We start from the raw sequence: 24,702 nt of genomic DNA, 5'->3' as shown, positions 1-24,702 counted from the left end.
TGCTCCTGTATTACTTTAGTAAAAGATGGCAAAATTTTAGTTTGATCAAACCACATAAACCTTCCAGAAGCCATATAAATTCTGCATGAAAAGAAGCCATAGATTTTGATTAAAAAGAACTTAGGCAGTTCTATACCCTCATTAAAAGTGTGAGTTCCAAGATGGAAGATGGAGTGATACATTCTTGGATGGAACTCCAGTTGGGGAATGTACTGCTGTAGCATAAATGAAGATGGTCAAAATTTGTTTTTATGTTGCAGAACTCTCTGGCTAAACACTTCCCAAGACCAAGCAGTCACACCAAAGATTGGCCATTATTAATTTTCTTTCATGGTTAAAAATCACATTTATGTCATGAATTACTTCAATGGGCTGAAAAAAACAACATAATTTTATTTCTTCTTCATGCCCTCTCACCTCTCACCTCCCACCAGCATACTTGTCACCTGACTCAGCTTTTGGATTTATGTTGTTTTAACCATGCAATTGATAACCTTGAATACTTAGTGCTTCCTACAAAAGAACCCAGTTTACGATTTTCCTAGTATCAAGTAGTGTGTTTGTCTGGGGTGAGTCTGTCTTGAGACTATGATGCCAAAAAAACATCTTAGCATGCTTAGATAGGCAGGGATCTACTCATTTGACAAGTCAGTAATAAGGAAATAATGTTGCAACAATAATTATTTGTAAACAATTTCGGATTTTGCATGTTTCTCGTTATGAAAATGAAGATTCATCCAATTCGGAATTACATATATTTTCTCAGAGATGTTACAGAAGATAAATCTATAAAAAAACAATGAGTGTTCAAATGATTTCTTTGAATCCATAACATCAGCAAAATAGTCCTAAAATGAAATTTGCTCCACCGTTTATTACTGGAGATATACATAAAATGTAATATTACAGGGGTAGGCAGACATTTGGAAACACGATCATCTTCCAAAAAACTCTGAAGCAGTTGCACTGTACCATATAACAAAATACGTAAATTTGAGAACCAAATCATCTCCAATACATCAGGAATTTGCAAAGATGGGGGTGTTATCACATTCAGTAGGGAAGATAAATTTATACTATAATAAATGAGACTGTTTACCAAGTTTTGTGTTTGTAAAATTGTCAGAATTTTAATTTCTGCACTCACATTACACATCTGGGACTCAGCTATGATACTAAGGTGATAAAGAGGTGTAATAGATGTCATTGTTGCACTCTTTGGACAGATCTGTCATTCATCCCTGATACTAGATTGATAATGAGAGGTGCTCAGTTTAGATGATCTCACTGTCTCCACTGGACACATCTATCATTTTAAGGAGAGGTGACCAGTTTAGATGAATTTTGTGCCTAAAGTGAACTGTATTGCCAATGAGTAATGATTTGATATTTTGATGAATTGTTTGAAAGTTTTAAAATGATATGCTGGAACATTTACATGTGTAGTTTAGTGAGCATGCATTGGGCTGTCAGTGATGCAATTATATTATATACTTTAACATTTCTGCTTTTCAAGAGATTTTTGTATATAATTTTCTGCCTTTCCCTAAATATTTAAAAGAATGTCAACAACTTGTTCGTTGTGTTTAATATAATAAATACCATGCTGTTCAATTTTAAATAATTTATCGTGACGTCTTCTTTAATAGCATGAACTTTAAGTACCATGAAATAGGAGGGACCATCCTTTATTTAAAAGTTTATCCATAACAGTAGTGCTGTTGATTGTACACAGATGATTATGTAATATGCATGCAGCCAAGAACAGGGAAATTCCTGCTTCTTGTAAATCTTTATATGTAGATTTATAGTGTTGATAAAAAAAATGACCCATGCAGGAACCGAGCTTTTATTTTTGGTCATACTGCAGGGTTGATCAAAATCCAAAAGTCTGCCATTATGAACAAAATCTGACTTATGTATTGTTTTCCAAAGCAGTAGACTTGGACAGTTATATCATTTTAAAACTTTCAAAGTGATTTAAGTATGAGAAATGGTATTTGTCCATAATGTTTTGAAATAGGAAAAATGCTGCTCTCACCAGGTAAAACAGGCTTCTGTGGGTGAAACATTTATGAATGCATTGTTTAGTTTCTGAAGTATTTTTCGAATAATGATTTGATAAACAATCAGTTTCTGGTTTGTATTAAGTCATATCTATTTTGAAGAAATAATGTTCTTTATCATTTTGTTATGATTTTTATGGCACGTCAACAGAGTGTCAGAATCTTTTTTTGTTATGACATGTCATGGCAGTGTCAGGATACATATTCATCTGCAAATTTCTTCTCATTTCTTTAATTAAAGAAGTGAAAATCTTTTAGTTACCATGATATTAATTTCATTGGGAATGGCACCCAAAATAAATTTTGGAAATTTGAAGACATCAAATATATTGCATATAATTCTTTTATCCAGGTGCCATTCCTACAGTGACACTGACACTGACTGCAAGCAGTTCACCTTACTTTGACATAGGAGGATCCATATCATTGACATGTGCAATCAGTGAGGATGTAGGCATTTCTATTGTTCATCTATTCGGAAATCAAAAACTGGATGTCGTGATCGACATAAATAGTTGTGTTTGGAGGTGGAAATCCAGCATTGCATGTGCAATTATTTTTATTGAGAATGGCACCCAAAATAAATTATGGAAATATGAATACATAAAAGTTGTTGCATTTATTTCGTTTATCAAGGTGCAGTTCCTACAGTGACACTGACTGCAAGCAGTTCACCTTACTTTGACATAGGAGGATCTGTATCATTGACATGTGCTATCAGTGAGGATGTAGGCATTAAGAATGTTCAGCTAATAAAAGCTGGAGAAAACTATGTCTGGATCATAATAAACAGTACATCTAGTTGTGGGTTTTATAAGTTGCGGCCTTCAGAAGATCCTCATTCCTACAACATCACTTGTGAGCAACGGATGACAGTCCATATACAAATAATTGGAGCTGTTGCTACTGATCACAATGCAGAGTGGGGATGTCGTATGACAGCTGAATCCGGAAACTGTAACACACCATGTTTCAGCATCTCCACTGTCAGAACAGCTCAGAGAGGTAAGTTAGTAATACTGCCATTTGGGTGAAATGATTTAAGTGTGTACCCGTATGTCTGTCTTTTCTCATTCAGGGTGGTACTCCTTGTAGAACTTTGTTTGTGGGTTATAGTAAATTACAATAATTGAAAGTCAAAACTTTTTGCAGCTAGACATTTCTGTGTTCTTCTGGGCAGCACCATTGTCCCTGTCACTTGTCCAGAACAAGCTCATACAAGGCTTTTATGAAAATGAAAACAATAATACGGAACTACTTTCAAATTTAATTAATAAAGTTGATTCAAACATCCTGACACTCCCCTTTTCTATATGATAGCTAAATTTTCTGATCAAGAAAGATTTATTAAAAAAGCAGCTAATAAATGAATTCTGGATTCTGTAAGAGTTATGAGCAGACCACACTTCATTGCATTCATAGTCAGCAGTACTACACATCTCATTAAGATGCTCCCAACGTCTTTTAGTGCCTACAAGACATGGACTAGAAGCATGACTGGTAATGGCCAGCTTTGTATAATGCTTGATTATAGTTGTCAATTCAAAACTTACAGCAAGTTATAACATACAAATTACAAATTATTGATGTAATTATATACCAAGTGTATACCTGTTGTACAAAAAGTGTTGAGCAATACTGACATAATCTTTCCTCAGAGGATTACGGTTTAATCATGCAACCATAGTTAACTTTCAGTAAATGGGGGGAATGTGTTTTTTTCATAAAGACAGTTAATCAGCAGGTGTTTTATAATATGAAACTGGAAACATGTATTTAGGTTTTCGCTTAATACACAATGTGGCAACAAGGCATACCAGGTAGTCAAGTGTTCAAAGATGTTCATCATTACTTATCACTGATATCCCACCTGTGTCTGTTTGGCTTACAGTCTCAGCTCAGTGAGCATTGGTATATGAGATAGCTTGCAGAAGCCGCTCATGGGTTGGTTCTTCCCATGATTTTCAAGGATTTGTCTTCAGCCAAATATACTGGCCACCATTTATAGCATATCATGTGCTGAAAAGTGGAGTCAAACCACAGAAATGAAATGTAACAATTAAAGTCATCAGTGGGTACCAATGTTCATTTATAATTTTCCAGGTAATACAATGGGCCATAGAATATCTGTTTGCTGCTGATACTTGTTAAGGCAACACTCAATTTGTTTTCAAGTTGACAATCCTTTTTACTGAGACTCAACTATTTGTACATTTCAGTGCAAAGCAGAGGTGAAATTCCTCCGGTAAATAATTGACATTAATCCCAAAACTTGTTTTCCCATCTGACAACCCTTTGGTTGCACCACAAGTGTGGTTCAGTGGCAAGTAACAGAGTGTGGTTATTTGATCTTGCTGCACAACAGACCTATGTTCAGTTGCAGCCTTTAGTGAAGATATGAAAAAATCTGACTTTTTTCCTTCCAGTTTCTGCTTCAGGTGATGTGTTGCCACTAACAAATTTTCACGGTATGAGAAAGCTAAACAAATATTCATGTACCGAAAGATTGGATCGTATGTGTGCAGGAGAAGGGTTGTGTTGACAAAATGCTGCTGCAGTGAATTAAAGAGTTTTATCTCAAGTACACAGTTTTATATTTTTTTAAAAATAAATTTCAGCTGGAGTGCATTTTCAGACATGTAATTTTCGAATGATTTAACAGGTGTCCCACAACTTACGACTTGAAAAAACAATGTGTCCCAGAACTTACAGTGCACAAAAAAATTACCTTTAAAATTAATTTATGGTGTCCCAGCAAATATAGTGTCCCAACATATACGGTAAATATGGTTCATTTCCACTGCCAATCAGAGGTGTGACTCTTCCAGTAAACAATTGACCTTCATGACATATCTTGTTTTCCCATGTGAAAACCTTTTAATTGCACCACAAGTAACAGAGGGTGGCTATTTGATCTTTCTGCACAACTTACATGTCTCCGGTTGCAAATCTTAATAGATTTCACAGATTGTATGATCAAAGTGTTACTTACAAAGCTCAAGCTCAATCTATAAATAAGCATCTGCATATAGCAGTGAGACCAAGGAAAGGGAGTCAGATATTTCTGATCACTATATAGACCATGATGATTTACTAGATGACAACAGAGGATCTCAGAACTCCATCAGGCAAATAAGTATGTGTTTTTCCTATTGCACTGATTTTAAAATTGGGGTAGGTAGTTAGCAACAACAAATAAAAGAGTTGTTCTTCTGACCAGAAACACATTTTTCTTTCCTTAGACAATGAGGATAAATTCTTGGACTTTGTAGCAATAACAGTGCTTTATATCAAGTACTGTGAATTTAAAAACATGCAGCCTTAACTTCAGGTTTTTGTACATTTAATACAGTTTCCTATGATCGGGTACCTGGGTAATTGATCATTATGATTGACTAGTATCTGGTAGAAGTTTGCTAAAATGTTTACAGCAGATGGCTGCCAGAATAAAAAAGGAATTGCTTGCTTGTTGATTTAAGGGAATTTGACTTTAGTAACAATAATATGTTATAACATTACTCTATATCCAGGCACTGATTTCTATGATCTCCGAAACCTGATGTAGTAACAACACTACTTCTGATGTAATAACACCACTACATAGCTATCCCATCACACCCATGTAGTAACATTACCCAATGTCCAGGCACTAATTTAGTGATCCCCAAAACCTGATGCAGTAATAATACTACAACTGATGCAGTGTTGTAGCTATGTTGGGTAGGCAGCTGCTATATTGTGAAATTAGCTGGTAGAGCAAACAAACAAATGTCCAGGAACAATTACTCATGCTACTGTCCATACTATTGCTACTTTTTTGTCTGTAGGTAGTTCTAACTCTAAGGCTGTCATTCCATCATAAAGAGATAAAATTTTGTTGCATCAATCAGTTTTTGCATGTTTTTCCTCAAGAAAATACAGCCCTAAAATCATGTTGCAGTGCAGAATAGAAAACACATGAAAAGTATGAATCACTTTTAGGCAATGTATCCAAAGCAGAAGGGTTACAGTTCCAAGTGGTCTCTGGTGATCACCATTAACTCCAATGATGAATGGAATTATAAGACAAATTATATGTTCTTGATGCTTGTCTTGCTCAAATCGATGAAGTGAAATTATTGATACTGCAGCTCCTGTATCCACAAGGCCATCAACTCTTTTATTGTTGATTTTAACTCTAATAACATTCTTTTGCAAGTTAGAAATTGTAGCCATGTTATTACTTGCTCTTTTTCTAAAAAAGGAATGGATATTTTCTGGCATCATTGTCCTGTATGTGGTGATGACCTGCAAACACATGCGAAATGGTTTGGTTTTCCACACTTGATGCACCGTTTCCCATAAGCTGGACATTTAGACTTCTGGTGAGGTGTAGATCTCCCACAATAGTTGCAGTGTGCTGCACGATTCAGTTAATCTGTATTGTTGCATGGTGATTCACGACTTTGAGGATGGTAAGTTGCACTGTGGTTGGGAATCTTTGTTGCATACTGGGTGGCATTCTTTTGCACAATTAAAACATTACGTTTTTCTTCAAGTCTTCTTATTGCTGTTACTGGGTGCTATCAGTTGTTGTGGTTTCAGCTAGCTTTGCACTTTGGATAAGGCTTTCTAAGGTTTCGGGATTCTGCTGTAGCACAAACTGGCATATGGTAGGTTGGAGTCCATTGATGATAATTGACTGGACCTGTGCATCTGGTAAACCCAGATCAAATGCCTGCAGAGTAAATGAAGCGATGTAATCTTCTACATTTGAAGACCCTTGTGCAGCTTGGAAGATGCTGTTCATTGCCATTTGGTTCTCTCGTCGGGTCCATAGCGCTGAATGAATGTTGTTTTTAATAGTTCATAATCATTTTAGTGTCTTCAGGTAGAGCTATGTACCAGCGTAAGGCATTGTCTGTCAGAAGCAGAGGCAATGTTGTTTTAGCTTTATTGTCATTAAAACCTTTGCTTTGTACTAGAAGTTGAAAGCGGGTAAGCCACAGCTTAGCATCTTCTTTACCATTTCCTGTAAAACTTTACTGAGGTTGAAGTCAACTCCATTATTCTGTGCCATATTGGTATTCTTTTAGTCTAAGTTTAAATAGCTGGAAATCCTTGTAGAAGTAATCTGATGTGTGTGAAATTAGGGCCCTTAAATTTCGTCCTGCATAGGTCCAAATGATCAATCTCAGTTAGGGAACTGTTGCATCTATCAGGCGACTTTCATCAGTGGTTATGATTCCATGAATTAGGCTGTAAAATCCAAATAAAATCCAATCATACTGCAATTAGATCCAGATTGCATAGTGAATCTAGATGACAGGATTGTTGGTTCTCCACCAAAATGTTGTAGCTGTGTAGAGTGAAGGTGGCAGCTACATTGGGGAATTAGCTGGTAGAGCAAACAAACAAATGTCTTGGCTACATATTTCTTTAATGGTTTCTATTCACTCTACCAAATTCAAATTCAAAAGCTCTCTCTGACTATTTATGTCTCTGTATATATATATATATATATATATATATATATATATATATATATATATATATATATATCAGCCTAGCTGACTTCACAGGAGACATCCTGATATCATATTTATATAACTGGCTTGATTGTTTCTGGTGTTTCCTACATTAAACTAAACATTTAATATCACACTAATGAGTTGTCTAGAAGCTGATTTGAAAACATGTAAATGATTATAATATACCTGATCAGACTCACACTCACTTTCAACCTTTTCCTCAAAATATAAATGTTAAATAAATGTAGTTTAAATGTAAGGTTTGGCAAAGATTGTCAAGTATAAATATCTGTTTCTTTAAAATCTATATATAAGATACTCTTGCTAATTAGAGAAACTTAATCTACTATTTTGTCTCTAATATCAGCATTTTCAAAATTTAAAACTAATTATAAGTTCTATAAATAATCATTTAATTAATTTGCATAAACACAAATGCCTATTGTTCTCACTACATAGACCATAGAGCTACATCTGTTAATCCAAATGATTAATGTCCGGAAGGCCATGGGGTGAGTGTGCTGTAAAGATTCTGCTTGTATTGTTTTGGACTGCAGAAGCACAACATTTCTTGCAATGTTGATTTTATCCAATACGGATATGTACAAGACTAGAAAATTGGAAAACAGTTGAATCATATCAAAAGTCCCTACTACACTAGTAGCAATACTACATAGCTCTAATGCTATCCCCCAAACCCATGTAGTAACATTACCCTATTTCCAAGCACTGATTCAGACAAAAAACACTGGGAATATACATTTTTAAATTAAAAATCAATTAAATACAACAGCTTTTCCAATTCAGAATTGGATTATAGAAGCTGTTCATGTAGCTGTGTCGATCGGTGTGAAACACATTTGTGGGACCTAATTCACTGCTCAATTTAATATGTAAATACGTTGCAAAAAATGTATAATTTGATTACTGAGGAAAAATATTCAAGTGATGATGCAAACAAGTGTTTGATATTTTGTGTGCACTATGCTCCCAGTAAATTGTCAATATATTCAGATGTCAATATGATAAAGGTCAGGTGTGAAGCATGAGCAGGATATCTTGCACTGGTTTTCTAAAGTGGAAAATGCAGCCATACACATATGAATGTGAGAATATTACTATATTGCCTAGTTGGGGTCCGCTCAGGTGATTAGGATGCATGTAATTTAAAGTCAGATTACTTTCTTCATGCTTGGATCAGCCTGTCATAGATTGGAAATCATCATAATCCTGTACAGTGTTTCATTCAGATTTTAACTCATGTGTAACCCCTATACAGAGAGAGCCAAGGTTTTATTTAAGTAGTAGTTGTTTTTTGTTGCTGTAGGGTTTAACACCATTTTTCAGCACAAGATACATGGTGGTCAGTATAAATGGTGGAGGAAGAACCCTGGAAAATGAGAAGCTTCTGATGAGCTTTCTCACATACCCACATTGGCTGAATCTGAGACTTGAACCCATTCAGACAGATTATTTAAGTTGTGAAGTTACTGTATGCATGTTGTGTGTGTGTGTTCGTGTGCGTGTGTGTGCTTAGTGACTTGGTGTTATATCTGATATTTGTTATCATGAATAGAGTTGAATTGAGAAATAAGTTAGTTTGCTTATGTAGTCATTATTTTTCTTACAAGTGGCATCTATGAAACATTTATTTATATATGTCTATATTTTATTGTAATAAATTTGGTTTACAAGGCCAATGAAATGAACTAGTTGTAATGTTGCTATATTACTACATAGCAGATAAACTTTGTCAGATTTTATCTTGCTCACAATAATAGTACTAAGATGTAGATCTCCAAACTCAGTTAAACAAAGAGTTTGATTTACAGCCTTGAATATACATCTTGTATAAGCATGTAGTAATCTTGTTCATAGAGACACCTAGACATTGTGTATAATGTATATTACTGTTGACAGTAATGGTTACCATAGTGAGATCCAATGTTTGTAAAGAAGCAGATTATAGCAAGTGTCAAAATGCTGTCTTGACAAAATATTTAAAAAAATCCTATATAGATTATGTCTAAATTTTTTAAATTGTAGCATTAAAGATTGGAAAGGAAAGTAAATCACACAAATAATACAAATCTAATTTGCTTTTTGTCTTATGGTTAATAGCCATTATGTAATGTGTCACATGTCAATGGCCATTTAGGGGACATCACAAGACTGTTAGTCTTATTTGAAATAACTTCTTATTTTAGTTTCCATTTGCTATTTGTTAAAAAAAAATTAATAAAAATTGTACCAATTGTAACATGTCCAGAAAATAAATGTAACAGGTAACATATATCTTTTTGTCATTTGTATCAAGTTTTATTACCATTTTTCTGGTGTTGTATATTAAGTCATTACTGTGCACTTTTCCTGTTGGTGCTTCACAAAATGTAAAGGTGGTTTCTTTTGAAAAAATGCCCAGATAAAATTGTTGTTGTTCGACCAGTGCTAGATCTTGATCTCTCTCCTTTCTGCTATGAAATTAGTTGCTTACTACTAATATGAAAACCAGCTGCATACCAACTGTGAAGATAACATCAAGTATGTGGCTTCTGAGAAACATACACTTTATGGCATATAGGACAGTATAAATGGTTCCTTAAAAAACATTTTAACAATACATATGTGGATTCTGTCATATAGAAAAGGTACAAGTGAACAACTTACACATTTATAGTACATAAAATGATGATACACACATATTTTTAACATAATATTTTTCATTAAGATTGAATAATGGCATGTATAGTCAGCAGGCTTATGAGAGTTTGAAATATGACAACCTGATGGAAAATTTAATTGTGATATTTCTAACACCAGTCCACCAGTTTTCCAGGAATTTATTTAAGAACAATTTCTACAAAAGTTGTTCCAATGTAATCTCTCTACCAGTATCCAATATTCATAGCATATGTAAGTTTTTTTTATACTTAATTCTTCTCAAATATTTCCATTGTGAATAAAAATGAGGTTGGAGTGTTTCACATTGCATGTAAAGTGAATGTTCTATCAAAATTTGGCTTCTAAAGATCACTTTTACAACTGTGTGGCTGTCATAATGATCAAATGGAAAATATCATTCAAGTCACATTACCCAGAAATGTTACTATTTGTATTTTAGAATACAGTGAGATAAATGAGTGGTAGGAGGTCCACTTTGGCCTCTTGTTGTGTTACTACTGTCACAATACAACAAATTCATTTATAAAATGTTATGAATGCATATTTATTGCTATCTATAAGGGCATTCTTTATTGTAAGACAAATTTGCAGCCCAGTTATAGTCAGTACATTTTACATACATAATTGATATTGCTAATCAAATATACTGTGAAGAATTATGTTTAAAAATGCTAAATAAATATGACTTAGAAAATCTAATATAAAATATTCATAATCATTTAAAAGAAAGTAATTCACTAATTTATGTTAACCTGATTGATTTCATTTGTATTTGTGGACATTACTTTATATAAAGATTATAAAAACAACAGAAAAAAAGATTGAAAGAAGCTATTAAATCAATTGATTCAAATATCATAACATGGAAAATATACCTTTACATGTTGTCTGACTGTTGCTGCAGATATCTGTAGTGTCTTCTTTTCTGTCTTCAAAACAAAGATGTCTTTGGAAACAAAAACATTGTCTTATCTCCCACTTAAGTTTGGGCTCCATTTTGATATACTGTAGTCTGACTTTGCTGAGGATGAGGTTTCAGAAATGACCAGACAAGTGATATCAGTTTGCCTTTATGATTTGTTGACACTTCTTAGCTCCATCCCAGCACATATAGCTGGTTAGAACTTAGAAGTGTGGGAAGTGTCGAATTTTGAAGTACAGAAAATTTATAGTTGAATGCATTTAGCAATTAAAGTTGTCGCAGTTAAGCCAGGAAAGTCTTTGTGTTCAAGGGTCACTCTGAACTTTCGTCGATCATCTCATCCCATGTCAGTGTAAACTTCAAGGAATAATATTTCCGGACCAGTGAAATTGACCGGGGTATCTTAAAACATTCTTTAAAAGTAAACATTTGAGCTACCGACCCTAACCGCTTGGTTGGAACCTATGTCCACTTATCATATTTTCAAAGGGAAATTGTCATGCACTGTCGTACACAGATTCTGAGCTGTCTAAGTCTGATGAAAGAAATTATTTCTTTAGGAAAGATTAGGGAACTTTGCCTATGATTGGGTAGAATAAATTAGGGCGTACACTTTAGAGCAATCTGACTTTAAAGTGACGACCCTAGTGTAAATTCTTTAGTCTGGAAATTTCCTAGGAGGGGAAAATTTGGCTCGACTCTGTGGAAGCCTAAAAGATTAGTGATTTCCTCGTGAAACAAGAAGGGACCAGGACGCAGAAGTCCTGAAAATACAACGACGAGGTACGCAATTTGTTTTGCGTAATATTATATTATTTGATTGCTTGTTTTATGCAAATGTGTTTTCTATGACTAGGTTTCCATACTATGTATCGTTACTCAATTCATGAAAATATGTTGATGCTAGAGTTATTATGCATTATACTTTATTCAGTTTCATTGAAAGTGTTGATGATAGAATTGTTATGCAATTTACCTTTTTAATTATACAGATATTAGTACATTGGTAAAATTGATTGCATGTGATCCAAGTGTTCATATGTGTAGGATTTCATAGGGCTATATGAAATAACTTCTTGTGTTGTTAGGATGATACAGATCATCATGAGTTAATGATAATTACCTAATTATATCTGATTTTGTAATGCTTGGATAATCTTGTAGTTAAGGAATATCGGAGTTACATTTCTTTTGAATTTCATGCAATAGTGATCGAACATGTAGTAGCATATGTAAATTAATACGGTAATACTTAGTAGTCACGTGGTAATTCAAGACTTGGTGCTCGAAAGCGAGGTCAATGTTTGACCGTACTAAGTCAGAATTTACTCGGTGTGTGGATAGCCACAGTCTCTGATTAACTTTAAGGGAATTGTATGTACATTTAAATAATATGTGTACAGTATTATGGGGTGAATTTGTCCTTTAAGGAACAGCTTTCGAAGAGAAGGCTGAGACAGTCCAAAGATTAGAGTACGGGAAAAGAAAGAAAGAAGGACGAGGGCAGAGTAAAAGGACCAGGAAGGCCATGAACAGGCAGAACCTAGAGTTGGAAGGATGAGCTAGGAGACGTTGATATATCGTCAAAGTGAATGAAGGTGATGCACAATCATGGATATTGTGCTTTTTCACCTCTCATTATACTGATGTAATAAATCGAAATTGGACACACCTGTTAAATTCTACTTATCTAATCTAACTTGAATTTGAATTACCGTTTTAATTTGTTCTGATTAAATTTGTCATTTTCTTGTCAAAGGGGGCTCGTATTGTTTATCTCTTACCAGCATTCTAGCTCAGTTCTCTGTTGAAATTCCATTTTTCTTTCACTCCCACCGGGCTATAATATCGAGGGAGGTCATCCTCTGGATAACGCAGCCAAACCCAATTAACCACCCCTCTTTATAAGAGGGCAACGTTACAAAGTGACACGCTGTTTTTCAAAAAGTGTGTTGATGTGGGTTTCCCCTGTCCTCCCTTTTGTGTGTTAAGTGGAGGTGTATAAAAACAATAATGTGGTAAAAATTTTGCAGGTTTGCTTTATTTTTTTATCCATCAAGTCATTGAATTTCTTTATCCCATAAAGCTACTTGATGTACTATCTTCCCTATGTTATTGCTTCCAATGGGCCTGATTTCCATCATAGTAGCATGGATTTAGGGTTTTTACTATTATTCCATGAGCTATATATGCCTATGGAACAAGTTCCTCACCTTTTCTAAGAGATTTTGTTTTAGTATTGTGTGACTTTGCCAGAGTCAAATATCCATGTGTGTGTTGTTGTGCATATGTTTGTGTTCGGACAGCCTTCTTGGTCAAATTCTTTGAGTTGTTATTCCTTATTTATCCTATCAATAAGATCCCTTTAATTAAAATAATAATATGTCTACATGCATGTTCTTTATATGTGTGTATGATTTGCGTCTGTAGAATAAATATGCCATAGCATATAGGAAAGGGTGTTGGATACTCTTCGTTAGTAAAATAGGATTGAAATTATCCATCACGTGGACGTGATGGAAAACATCCTATTTAGTTTTAAATTTTACTTGATTGTGCCACGGCACTTAGTGTTTTCATATTAGATGGATGAAATAGATTGAAATTCTCTATCACGCGGACGTGATGGAAAACATTTAGATATTTTGGTTTTAATTGATTGTGCCTTAGCACATGGTAATTACTTCCATTTAATAAAAATAAAGATATTATTTTAGTTGATGGTGCCTTGGCATCAAAATATTGCTGTTTGCAAGTATCCTGTTTTTGGATTGGTTAGGGTACATGGGATGATTTTTTACTTAGTGGTATTGGTTTGTTTGAGTTCTTACCTTGAAGATGATTCTCCACATTATTGGCCACAGCTTTGTAGTTCGTTTGATGAGATTAACCTGGCTGTCACAAGTTTGTCAACAACCAGATAATATTATGGTCACAATGGAGGGTCACTATGGGGCGTGAATGTCAGTAGTGAATAGGGGCACTATAGCCTCAATGGGAATTAGCATTACAGACCCCCCCCCCCCGGGTCACTATAGCCTCAATGGAAATTTAACATGGAGAAAAATCATGGGTCACTATAGCCTCAAGGGGAATTGAACATGGGAAATAGTCTTGGGTCACTTTAGCCTCAAGGGGAATTGAACATGGAGAAAAAGTCTTGGGTCACTTTAGCCTCAAGGGGAATTGAACATGGGGGAATAAAGTGTGGGTCTATTTAGGGACAAGGGGGAATTGAACATGGGATTTTTTTTTTTTTTTTAAATTTTTTTTAAAAAAAAAGGGGTAGGCAATTGAAAAGTCATTCTCTTTTCGAGAAATATGGGTGGCCCTGAAAAGGGCCTTTGGGTTTTTTTCTTCTTCTTCTTCTAACTCCTTAACTTCTTCCACCATCCTCTTATTTTTTCCATCATTCCTTTCTTCTTCTTCTTTTCTGTTTCCGGCATCCAGTCCGGGTGACCCATAGCTCGGAACTTCTCTTGGATTTTCATCCAATTGTTGTTAAGCCGCTCAAACTCTTCCTTTTTCTTTTTGTTTTCCACATCTTTTCTTTCTTCCCTCCATTTCTCTTTAATCTTCTCTACTTCTTCCTCCATTACTTTTCTCATCAGATCTTCCCCTTTCTTCACCTTGTCCAACCCCCATTTTACATTCCTCCACTCTGTCCAGTACAATATTTTTTCTAGGAAGCACCGGACTTTGATGACATGATCCAGTGCTTCCTTCAAACTTCCCACTCTGAAGTAAGGTGGGTTAATGAAGCCTCTTGACTTATTGACTTCTTCTTCAATCATCCCTGCTATGATATCTCTTGCTGTCTTTAGGCCTTGAACTTGACTGGTTACAAAGTCTTTCATATCTCCATGCCTCCATTCCTCTTCTGTTCTTCCTACAACATATTCTACATCCATTATCCAAAAATAGATGTCTCTCAATAGATTAAATAGAACTGATACTTGAGTCATTTTGTCTCAGTTATTCCTTAGAATGGTTCCAACATCAAACTTTGTGGGTTCTTATAGTGAAAGCGCGGACGTGATGGAAAACATCCCCCTAAAAACATAAAATTGATCTTACCTAGATCATGACCAAACAACGCGCGGACGTGAAAGAAAACATCCCCTACTTTTCTCATCTCATGTAATATACTATCCACATAAGTGAAGCAACATTTAACAAACCCCAAATCTACTATTTACAAACGCAAATCATTAAAACTAAATCCATAATCTACTATCCACACAATCGTACGTGAGCCGTTACAAAACCCAAACTATACTCTCCACATACGCTAAGAAACAATAAAGAAACCCATAATCTACTATTCACACCAACGTACGTGAGCAGTTACAAACACAAACACAAACACACAAACACATACACTCGCACTATGAAAAAAGAGTTAGTGTTTATATTCACACTACTCTACCTACACACATTGGCAAATTAATGGTTATTTCTTTTCTAGAGTATTGGGTAGCCCTGAAAAGGGCTGTTGGTTTTTTTTTTTTTTTTTTGAACTCCAGATGCACCTATCTAATGATGGCACCTTCCTGGCCTGGCGCCACACACGCATCTTCTTCCCCAGTCTCCTTTCACCTTTCTTCTTGGGAGTGCAGAGGCGGGATGATTGGCTTCAGCACCCCAATCCTCTGTCTCTGGTATCTTGTAAGTCATCCTCTCTCCTATTTTCTTTTCCTCCTCTTCCCTCTCTCTTCTCTCCCCCTCTTCCTTCTTTATTCTTGCCTCTTCTACTATGGCTTCCGCGGATAGTTCATTTACTATGCGCCTGGCATATTCCAGGTGCATTTGGAGTTCTAGCAGTTTCACAATTCTGGTGTTCATTCTTCTGGTGGTGTTGATCAATCAACAAGGGTAGCTAGACTGTCGAGCGAGTTTCAATTTATACTGAAAGCGTGGACGTGATGGAAAACATCCCCCTAAAAGCATAAAATTGATCTTACCTAGATCATGACCAAAAAAAAAAAAAACAACGCGCGGACCTAAAAGAAACACTCACTCACTTGTTATGCTACCCATTCCTATTCTAAAAAAATTTTGTTATTAACACTTCAGTAGACTATCCACATACGCAAAGCAATCCAATCTAACCCCAAATCTACACCTCAAACACCAAGAAAAAGACATCATTTGAATCTACTATCCATACCAACCTACGTGAGCACTTACAAACACACAATCTTATACACAAACACATACCCTCACATTTTTTTAAAAAAGAGTTAGTGTTTATATTCACACTACTCTACCTACACACATTGGCAAATTGATGGTTATTTCTTTTCTAGAGTATTGGGTTAGCCCTGAAAAGGGCTGTTTTTTTTTTTTGTTTTTTTGTTGCTATGGCAATCTTTTTTAGTTTCTAAGAATGCGATGTCCTCTGAGGATAGACTTTCTGGCGATAGGTCTGCTTCTTCGGAAAGAGAAGAAGAACTCTTTGGTGTCGATACGACAATCGACAAAGCCTCTGTCAGGTTCAGGTTGCTGCTGTTGTTGTTGTTGTTGTTGCTGTTGCTGCTGCTGTCTCTGAAGTCTGTGCTTCTCTGTCCATTCTTCTTTCTCCCTGTTCACTTCTTCTCTGAAGAGCTCTTCTATCAGGTATTCAGTGACTTTTAACATTCTCACATTCTCTATTTCTTCTGGCTTCGGTATCAGACTGTGTCTGACCTTATGCAAATTCACGTAGGCTTCGTTTAGCTTAGCTAGTTTGGAGCACATCTTCGTGGGAGGATGAGTTGACAATGGATGGTTAGACTGGAAACAAGCCCGGTTCTTAAAGTCAAAACGCGAACGTGAAGGAAAACATCCCCCACACGGATTTCGAGTCGCAACATTCAATGAGTGTCATGAGAGGGATAGTAAGAAGTCAAAGAGCATCAATCAAACATTCTTATACCTAAACAAAAGACAAAGGCATTTTTTTCAAAACACAACATTTTTTATTCAAAAATCACTTAACACTAAACAACAACTCTAACATTTTTTAAACAATAATCCAACATTATAACATCAAACATTTTTTTCTTCAAAAAAAATGACAAACAATTTTTCTCAATTCACACTCTACTTTAAACAGGGCTGACAACGTTGTGAATGAAATTGTGATTTCCACTGTTGGAAATCATTAGGCCATTGATGGACACTACGTTTCCTAGCTTGAGACAAAAGATAAGCATAATGGTCACAAAACCATCGATCTACTTTCACATCGTTTCTTGAAGAATGACGAGGATCAAAATGAGTCACTAAATGTTCTAAGGAATAGCCCAGGCTGCGATGATGCAGAAAATACACACAATATTGTCCACACACCAAGGAATCTGTGCCTTGTAATTTCACATTATTGAATCGGGTGGTCTGAGCATTTCTTCTCATAAAGTCAATGATATCGTCTTCCAAAGGGGGCAATCCGTACGAATCGAAATATTCCACACATCCTTCTTGAGGAAAGTAGACGGCTACCCAGTGGGTTCCTGGGAGATGACTGTCGTCCGTGTTGATCACGTAAGCTAGATGGTCTTTAGGTTTGCGATGAGGGAGTTCATCTTTAGCACAGACGACAGGATTCCAAGAAGCCGTATACGAACTGTGGTTCAAAAGGTAATAAAGTTCCCAGGTATCCATGTTTTGTGTGGTTTTTTTCTTCTTCACAGATAATAATACGTTGTCAATTCGATCCTGACCTTTTGCTTGAAAATGTCTGACGAATAACCGTTTCTTCATTTCGTCTCCTCACTCTGATTCAGGAGAGCTTCGATACGATGGATCTCTTGAGTGGTTAATGATGGACAAGAATGTTCACGCAAGTCTTTATACCACTGGTGCCACACGTCTTCGTCCGAGATGAGACTCCAAGCTTCGTCCAGATATTCGTCCAATTTTTCTTCTTGACTTAACATCAGGCATTTATCGTGTTGAATTTGACTGGGGTGATCGTTTTGACATCCATAGCAATTTTTCTTGATCAATTCCGTCATTTTTTCGGCCAAGTATTTGGCAAAACAGCAGACTAAATGGGCTTCTTGTTCTGGCCATCTCGACTTCATCATGATCACTTCTTCTTCTTCCACAGTCTCCTCACATTCCATGTCCAACGTTTCTCCACTAGGTAAAGAGGGATAACAGTCTGCCATGGCTTCTAGTAATCTAGAATAACTTCTCTCAAACTGTTGATTTCTATGGTATTATCGAATTTTGCATACAGGAGGACGTTCACCGTCTCTGGTAGAGCATTAGTAAACTGAATTTCCACACGAATCTGGCCAGATTTTATAGGGTGGAAATGTCCCTCGTCGCTGCCTTGGTCTGGAGTGAAATCAAAAGCCCACAAAGCGTAGCCTCCTTCGTAATCTTCGTACATAATGCCGTGACTGGTGTTGGTTCCTAACTGACCGGTGGCTTCGTACAGGGACAAGTACGATCTCAGGTAATTCTTCTTCTCAAAGTTAGGTTCGAAAGGTCGGGTACACAAGGTCTTGCCATCGCGACTGACTTCGATCTTGGACACGTCAAAGTGTTTAAAGTGGAAAGGATTTTTAGCCAAAGCTCCGTTGAAGGCTGCATTCTCGATGATACCAAGGATCAAACGTTTGGGTAACTGTCCTTGAAACAGATGATCTTCGATCATGGATTGCAGCCCCGTAGGAATGGTGAAGGTTTTCACTTCCACGCGTCGTATGGGATACTTGCCGGTCGTTCTGCTCAACGTCTGACTGATGTCGTTACCCACTTTAGGTAACACTTCCACGCGTCGTACGTAGAGCCTGGCTTCCTCGATGACAGTTTTGCAAGCGGTAGTACCTATCAAATGGAAAGCGGCACTACTACGATTCAGTCTCAGGCGAACATTCACCCCGTTCAGCAAATATTTCTCTTGCAACCACATGTCCAAATGCAAACGATCCATCAGTTCTAAAATTTTTTTGGTTCCCATGATTCTGTCTCTTCGTTCTACAAATCCCGCATTGTGTGGATTCTTTGTATTAATTTCGAATTCTTCAAACTGGCCTGCATCGCCAGCTTCCCATAGCACACAGGCATTGAGATGAGTGTTCTTGGCGTCTATTCCGTACGTCAAGAGATTTTCCAGGTACGCTCGATAAGGGTAAGTATCCATGCTGCTACTGACTAGTTTGTTGTTCAAGTACAAGTCCACTCCACTGAACAAGGAATGCATGAAATTGTTGACGGGAGCTATTACCTCATCGCCATCTAGGGACGAATTGTCCTCATCGACAACTTTGACTTTCAAGTACAAGTAACTGCTATTCAGATCGATGTAATCTTCGGGCTGTTCTTTGATTTCAAACTCGATGGGAGCTGAGGCTGTCAATGAGGAGACGGGGTGAAATTCCACCCACTGGGATTCTTGCATCGTCATCATGGTGGGCGGCATGGCAAACAGATCCAGTTCCGTCTTGGAACAGGCGCATGACTCTCGGTGCATCATTTTTTTCTCTGTGTCTCAATAATCGAAAACGTCTAAGTCTCTTACGGTTCTTCTTTTCTTGGCCTTTCTAGCTTGAAGTCTGGTGAAAGGATGTTTTCTTCGTCGTCTCTTTCTGCCTTGTCCTTGCTGAATGCCTGACTCGGTAGCGTGCAGGGCATTTATAGGTGTGTCTCATCGGCCCAAAAGGTCTTTGCCCGTTTGCAACAAGTTTTTTTTTGCCTGCCCTCATGAAGGCTTCTTTAGGGTTTTGTTTGTCGATGATGACATTTTGGAGAAATTCTTTGCCTTGCGTCAGTGCCGCATCTTTCAAGGCATGCAATCCGCGTGTCACCATCGGTTTCAAGACCGGGGCCACCGAACGAAAGGCCGATTTTAACATATCTCCTAAACCGTGTCCTCGCTGCCGAGCAACCCCTCGATACACTGGATACATGACTTATGAGTCGTGAGAAAACCGTTTTCGAAAATGGAGTTTCACCGTGACTTTTCCTTTGGTGAATGGAATATTTTGTCCCAAATCTCCTTTTATAGCAATGTTGACCGTGTCCAAATAAGAGTTGCTGACAGGCAAATAGTGAGGATGGACAAATTCGCGGTGGACGTGATAAGTGTTTCCACCTTCCTCATCAGCGTTCGTGGCAGAATCCACTTTGAAAGGAATGACACGCAGTAACGGTACGGAGGTGTGTCCCACCACGTTGTACTCCACCACATCGGAGTACACAAACATCAAATTCAGTCCTTGGTTCAGTTCTACCGGAGCACGAAATAACTTGGCAAAAGACTCGTTGTCGTAAACGATGGGTAATTCGTTTTTCTTGATTATGGCCATTCTCATGTCCATGTCTCCACCCAACATGTAAAACAATTCAGGACAAAATAAAATGGACACGATTTTACTCCGCTCAAATTTCATCAAGAAGCGACGAGCTGCTTTGTGGTACTCCATGGTGACACTTTTGTTGACATGCTCCAAAGCTCTAAGAAACACGACATTAAACCTGGAGGCTATGGTGCTGACCAAATGTTGACCACTAAAATAATAGCCTGGGGGAATGAACAAGTGATAGGTGGTGTACTTTTGATTTTGTGTGCTACGGGTTTTCTTGTCATATTTGACATTGCCATCCATCCACTGTTGCATTTGCTCGTCATGAACTTCCACATCAAATTTATTTTGATTGGGAAGGACACTGAGGACTTGGGTCGGGTGAATGATTTCTACTAAAGCCACTTCCCAATGGGTTTCGTGATCTAAGGGGATGGCTTGAGGTAATTTTGCCGTGTAACAGCACAACGTGTTGTTGGGAAACACCTCCATGGAACTGTCACTGGGTAAGGTTAAGTAAAATTGGTTTTGATGACTCATACTTCCAGAGTTATGTGGCTGTCCGAGGGGTTACTGGACGTCAGAGGCGTGTCTCCGTCCAAAATGGGGTTCTGGTTGTGGTTGTTGGAGTGGTGACTGGCACTGGCACTGTACACAAGGTTCCCGTGGTTCCCGTTGGAAGAGAATTTCAGGGAGGGATTGGGAAGCAGGTAACCGATGCAACTGCTCAATAAAATGGTCCACAATTGTTTGTCTCCTTGTTGCAAACTCAAATTGGCAATGGCTGCCCCGATGACACAATACACCACGAAGATTTGGCAGAAAAAGACGATTTGTGTTTTAGGCACACGTTCTCCACACCACACCCACAAGGATTGTTTTTGTAAATCTTGCACAGAAGAACTAGGTGAAGGAGGAGTGGTCGATGTAGCTGCGTCTGTGTGAAAGGGCATGATGGTCACTTCTTTTTATAGTCGATGACTTGCGAAGCGTCGATCCAAGAATCAAAACTGGCTGGATATCCTTTCCAACGTACTTTCACTTCTTTGACACGTCGTTTGCCCACTTTACGGGTTCTGCGTTCGAGAATGCTTTCGATGTCGTACACGGGGTCTTCTTTTTTGGTCACACGTTGTAACTCGGGCAAATAAAACGTTCCTTTGAGCACTTCTCCGTTCATGTCTTCCAATTTATAGACGGTAGGATGACGGCCATGCACTCGTCCAGTGACGCGAAACAATTCGGTCGTCCAGTTAGGTAAGTAACCTTTGTCGAAAGTGCGTTTGGTTTTGCCAATGCGCACCCAATCTCCTACGGCCAACCCTCCACTTTTCTTGGGGACAGCCCTCATCGGGGACGTACCAAACAGGCGCTCAAACACCAACACTTCGTTCTCGGGAGTCACGTCTTGCGGGGCACGTCCGATGCTTCGATGGTAAGATTGGTTGTACGCTTGCACCAGGTGCGGTAAGATGTCGATGTACTCCAGAGTGTGGTGATGCGTAAAATATTTCCACATGCGTTCTTTCAAAGTGCGTTGAAAACGTTCCACGGTGCTGGCTTTGGTTTCAGGATTCTCGGTGGTAAAAAAATGAATGTCACGTTTCTTTAATTCTGTTTGGAAAGCTTGGTTTAGAAATTCGGTGCCTTTGTCCGTTTGCCATCGAAGAGGATGACGACCACTTTGTTTCAACACCCGTTGCAGGGCTCGCACTAACTCGCTGCTCGATTTGGAAGTCAAGGGCACGACCCAGGCAAATTTGGAAAAGACGTTGATGACACAAAACAAATATTTGTAGCCACGATTGTAACTGGCCAAATGAGAGACATTGGCTAAATCGGCTTGCCATTGATGATCGATGCCTTCCACTCGGGTGCGACTTCTGGCAAACTTGCATCGAATGGGTTTGTGTAAAGTGTAGGTAGCTTGTTCTTGTAACCATCGTTGCACTTGAGGTAAATGGAGACTTTTCAGTCGAGTTTTGGCAGCACGATACAATTTTTGATCTCCTGCGTAACCTGCAGGATGCGACGGATCGTAGTAAATGCTGGCTAAGACTTTTTCCATTTTTTATTTTTTTTGTGTTGGTTGGTGTGTTAATAAGACACCCACTCTTGGAGGATGCTACTCTTTTTCTCTTGGGGTACTTTCTTGGATTGCAATGCTTTGCGTGTGCGACCGGCAATAGGTGTTGAAGAGGAGGATGTCTGAGCGGGGGATATCGGTTCTTGTTTCACTTCTGTCTTCACTTCTGTCTTCACTTTCTTTTTCTCTTGTGATGAAGAAGGGGTGGCCATCATCTTTTTAATCCATCCAATTCTGGAGGTAGGTGGTGTTGTTAACTTGCGTACTTTTTCTGGTGGAGTTTGAAACCCTTCTTCTTCTTCTTCTTTTCCTTTTTCTGTCTTGGTCACTGGTACTGGTACTGGTACTGGTGATGGTGCTGGACTTTTCATTAAGGTCTTAAAATCTTTCAGAGTGGGTAGAACTGTTTCGTCTAAAGCTTTCTGGTGAAAGAGTTGCAGTCGTTGCAAAAGTTGACCGTACTTTTGCGATTTTTCTGTTTCGGACAAATCTTGGCGATCCATCAAGGACTGCAATTCGTGTTGTAACTGGGACATCTCAGTCAAATTGGGATTGGGAGGTAAATGTGGGGTGCGTTGTTCTTGCCACCGATGGTATTCCATCCATCGTTTGTAAGGCACTAAAGCTAGTTATCGTCCTTCCATGGGGTTGTCAGGGGTCGATTCTGAGATCTTGGGACTTCCGAGGGCCTTTTTATCTTGCTCCCACCAGTCCTCCCAACATGGTTCCCAAGACTCCTTTCAGTTTGGGGCCTAACAAGAGAGGCAAAATGCCTCCACGTTGGACCAACATCTTCTTCTTTTGACGAATGGGAATTTTCTTTTGAACCATTTGGCGAAGAACGTGACGATGTTTGCTTAAGCATTGTTTCTGGTGTTTGGACAAAGGGATTGTGCCTTTCAAGATGTTAAAACAACATTCGCACACGGTATCGATGACCTCTTTGGAGGCCGATTGAATGAGTTTTTTTCGTAGAGGTGGAGAAGCTTTGGACAAGACAGATAACATGTCCCCATATTTGACTAAACGTGGTGGTAGTCCTTTTCTTTTCTTTCCTTGGGGTTTTCTGGAGGGTGACATCTTTGAGTCTTCAGGAGCACCAAAAAAAAACACTGATACCCCCGACTTGGTCACAGGTCTTTTTCATACTGGAACGCGTCGCCACTGATTGTCTTTACGTCGTATCAGTTTGAGGACAGGCATGACACGTCGTGGAGAGGTACGCAACGGACTAAATCGAGCCAGTTCTTGCTTGGACAAATCCAGTAAACTTTGTAACATGCCCGATCTTTCATGGACTTTGATTTTGGGAGAAGGTACTTTGTGAGCAGCAGCCACTGCCACTAAATTGGAGGGTCCTGCCACTGGGGAAGTTCTTTTTGGGGTCATCAACGGAGAAGTTCTTGGTGTGATCAACGTCTCCAAGTACTCTTCAGTTCTTGGTGTCATTAATGGAGAAGTGGATGAACGTGAGGCTGCCGGTGACCGTGTCACTGTCGTGGCAGGTCGTGGTTTGCGAGTGTAAGGTTGCGTCCTGGCCGAAGAAGAAGTACCTCTCTTGCGACTAGTTTTCTTCTGTGGACTTTTCTTTTTCTGGGGGCTTCTTTTCTTTTTCCGGAGTGGTGTCTAGTCAGAGGAGGGACCCGCCGCTGGAGAAGTTCTTCTTCTCTTTGGTGACCTGGTCTTTTTCTTTTTCTTCTTGGGGCTTCGTTGGACTTTCTTCTTGGGGAGAACTTTGGGTGCATTAGGATCCCATCTTAAGAGAGAGCGAATGATGACCCCTCCTAGAGTACCGCTCCCTCCAGGTTTCAGAATGATTTGTTTTTTGGTTTTAGTGTCGATGCGGGGATCGGCCAGTTGGACCAAAGCGACTTTGTTTCGATCAAAAAAGCGTTTGGTTTGATGAGGAATCTGAATGATTCCTTGGAGTATTTGACGTGCCGTCACCGTGAACCATCGTAAGACTTCTTTGAGACTAGCTTCTAAGACACGAGCTCGTATTTGTGGATTTTTTTCTCGACTGATGCCATACAAGGCACGAATCAATTTGATGGGAAGATGCGACTGAAGGGACGTCATGTTCACTCTGTGTGTGAGACAGACGAAAAGGGTCTCAGGTTTTTATAGATTTTTTTAT

At 38.2% G+C, this 24,702-nt stretch overlaps 1 protein-coding gene across 1 annotated transcript in view; it reads left to right on the top strand.

Moving 5' to 3' along the window:
- Nucleotides 1-24,702, top strand: part of LOC149774846 (cell adhesion molecule CEACAM5-like) — a 131,484-nt gene that overhangs the window by 18,790 nt on the left and 87,992 nt on the right. The window contains exon 3 of the mRNA XM_089944659.1: nucleotides 2,703-3,071. Within this exon, the coding sequence (XP_089800785.1) occupies nucleotides 2,703-3,071 (369 nt within the window). The remainder of the gene's footprint in view (nucleotides 1-2,702; nucleotides 3,072-24,702) is intronic.

Source organism: Sinohyriopsis cumingii, unplaced genomic scaffold (genome assembly GCF_028554795.1).
Source record: "Sinohyriopsis cumingii isolate HCF-2022 unplaced genomic scaffold, ASM2855479v2 utg000127l, whole genome shotgun sequence".
NCBI classification, from domain to species: Eukaryota; Metazoa; Mollusca; class Bivalvia; order Unionida; family Unionidae; genus Sinohyriopsis; species Sinohyriopsis cumingii.
This window is presented reverse-complemented; position numbering and strand designations above follow the sequence as displayed.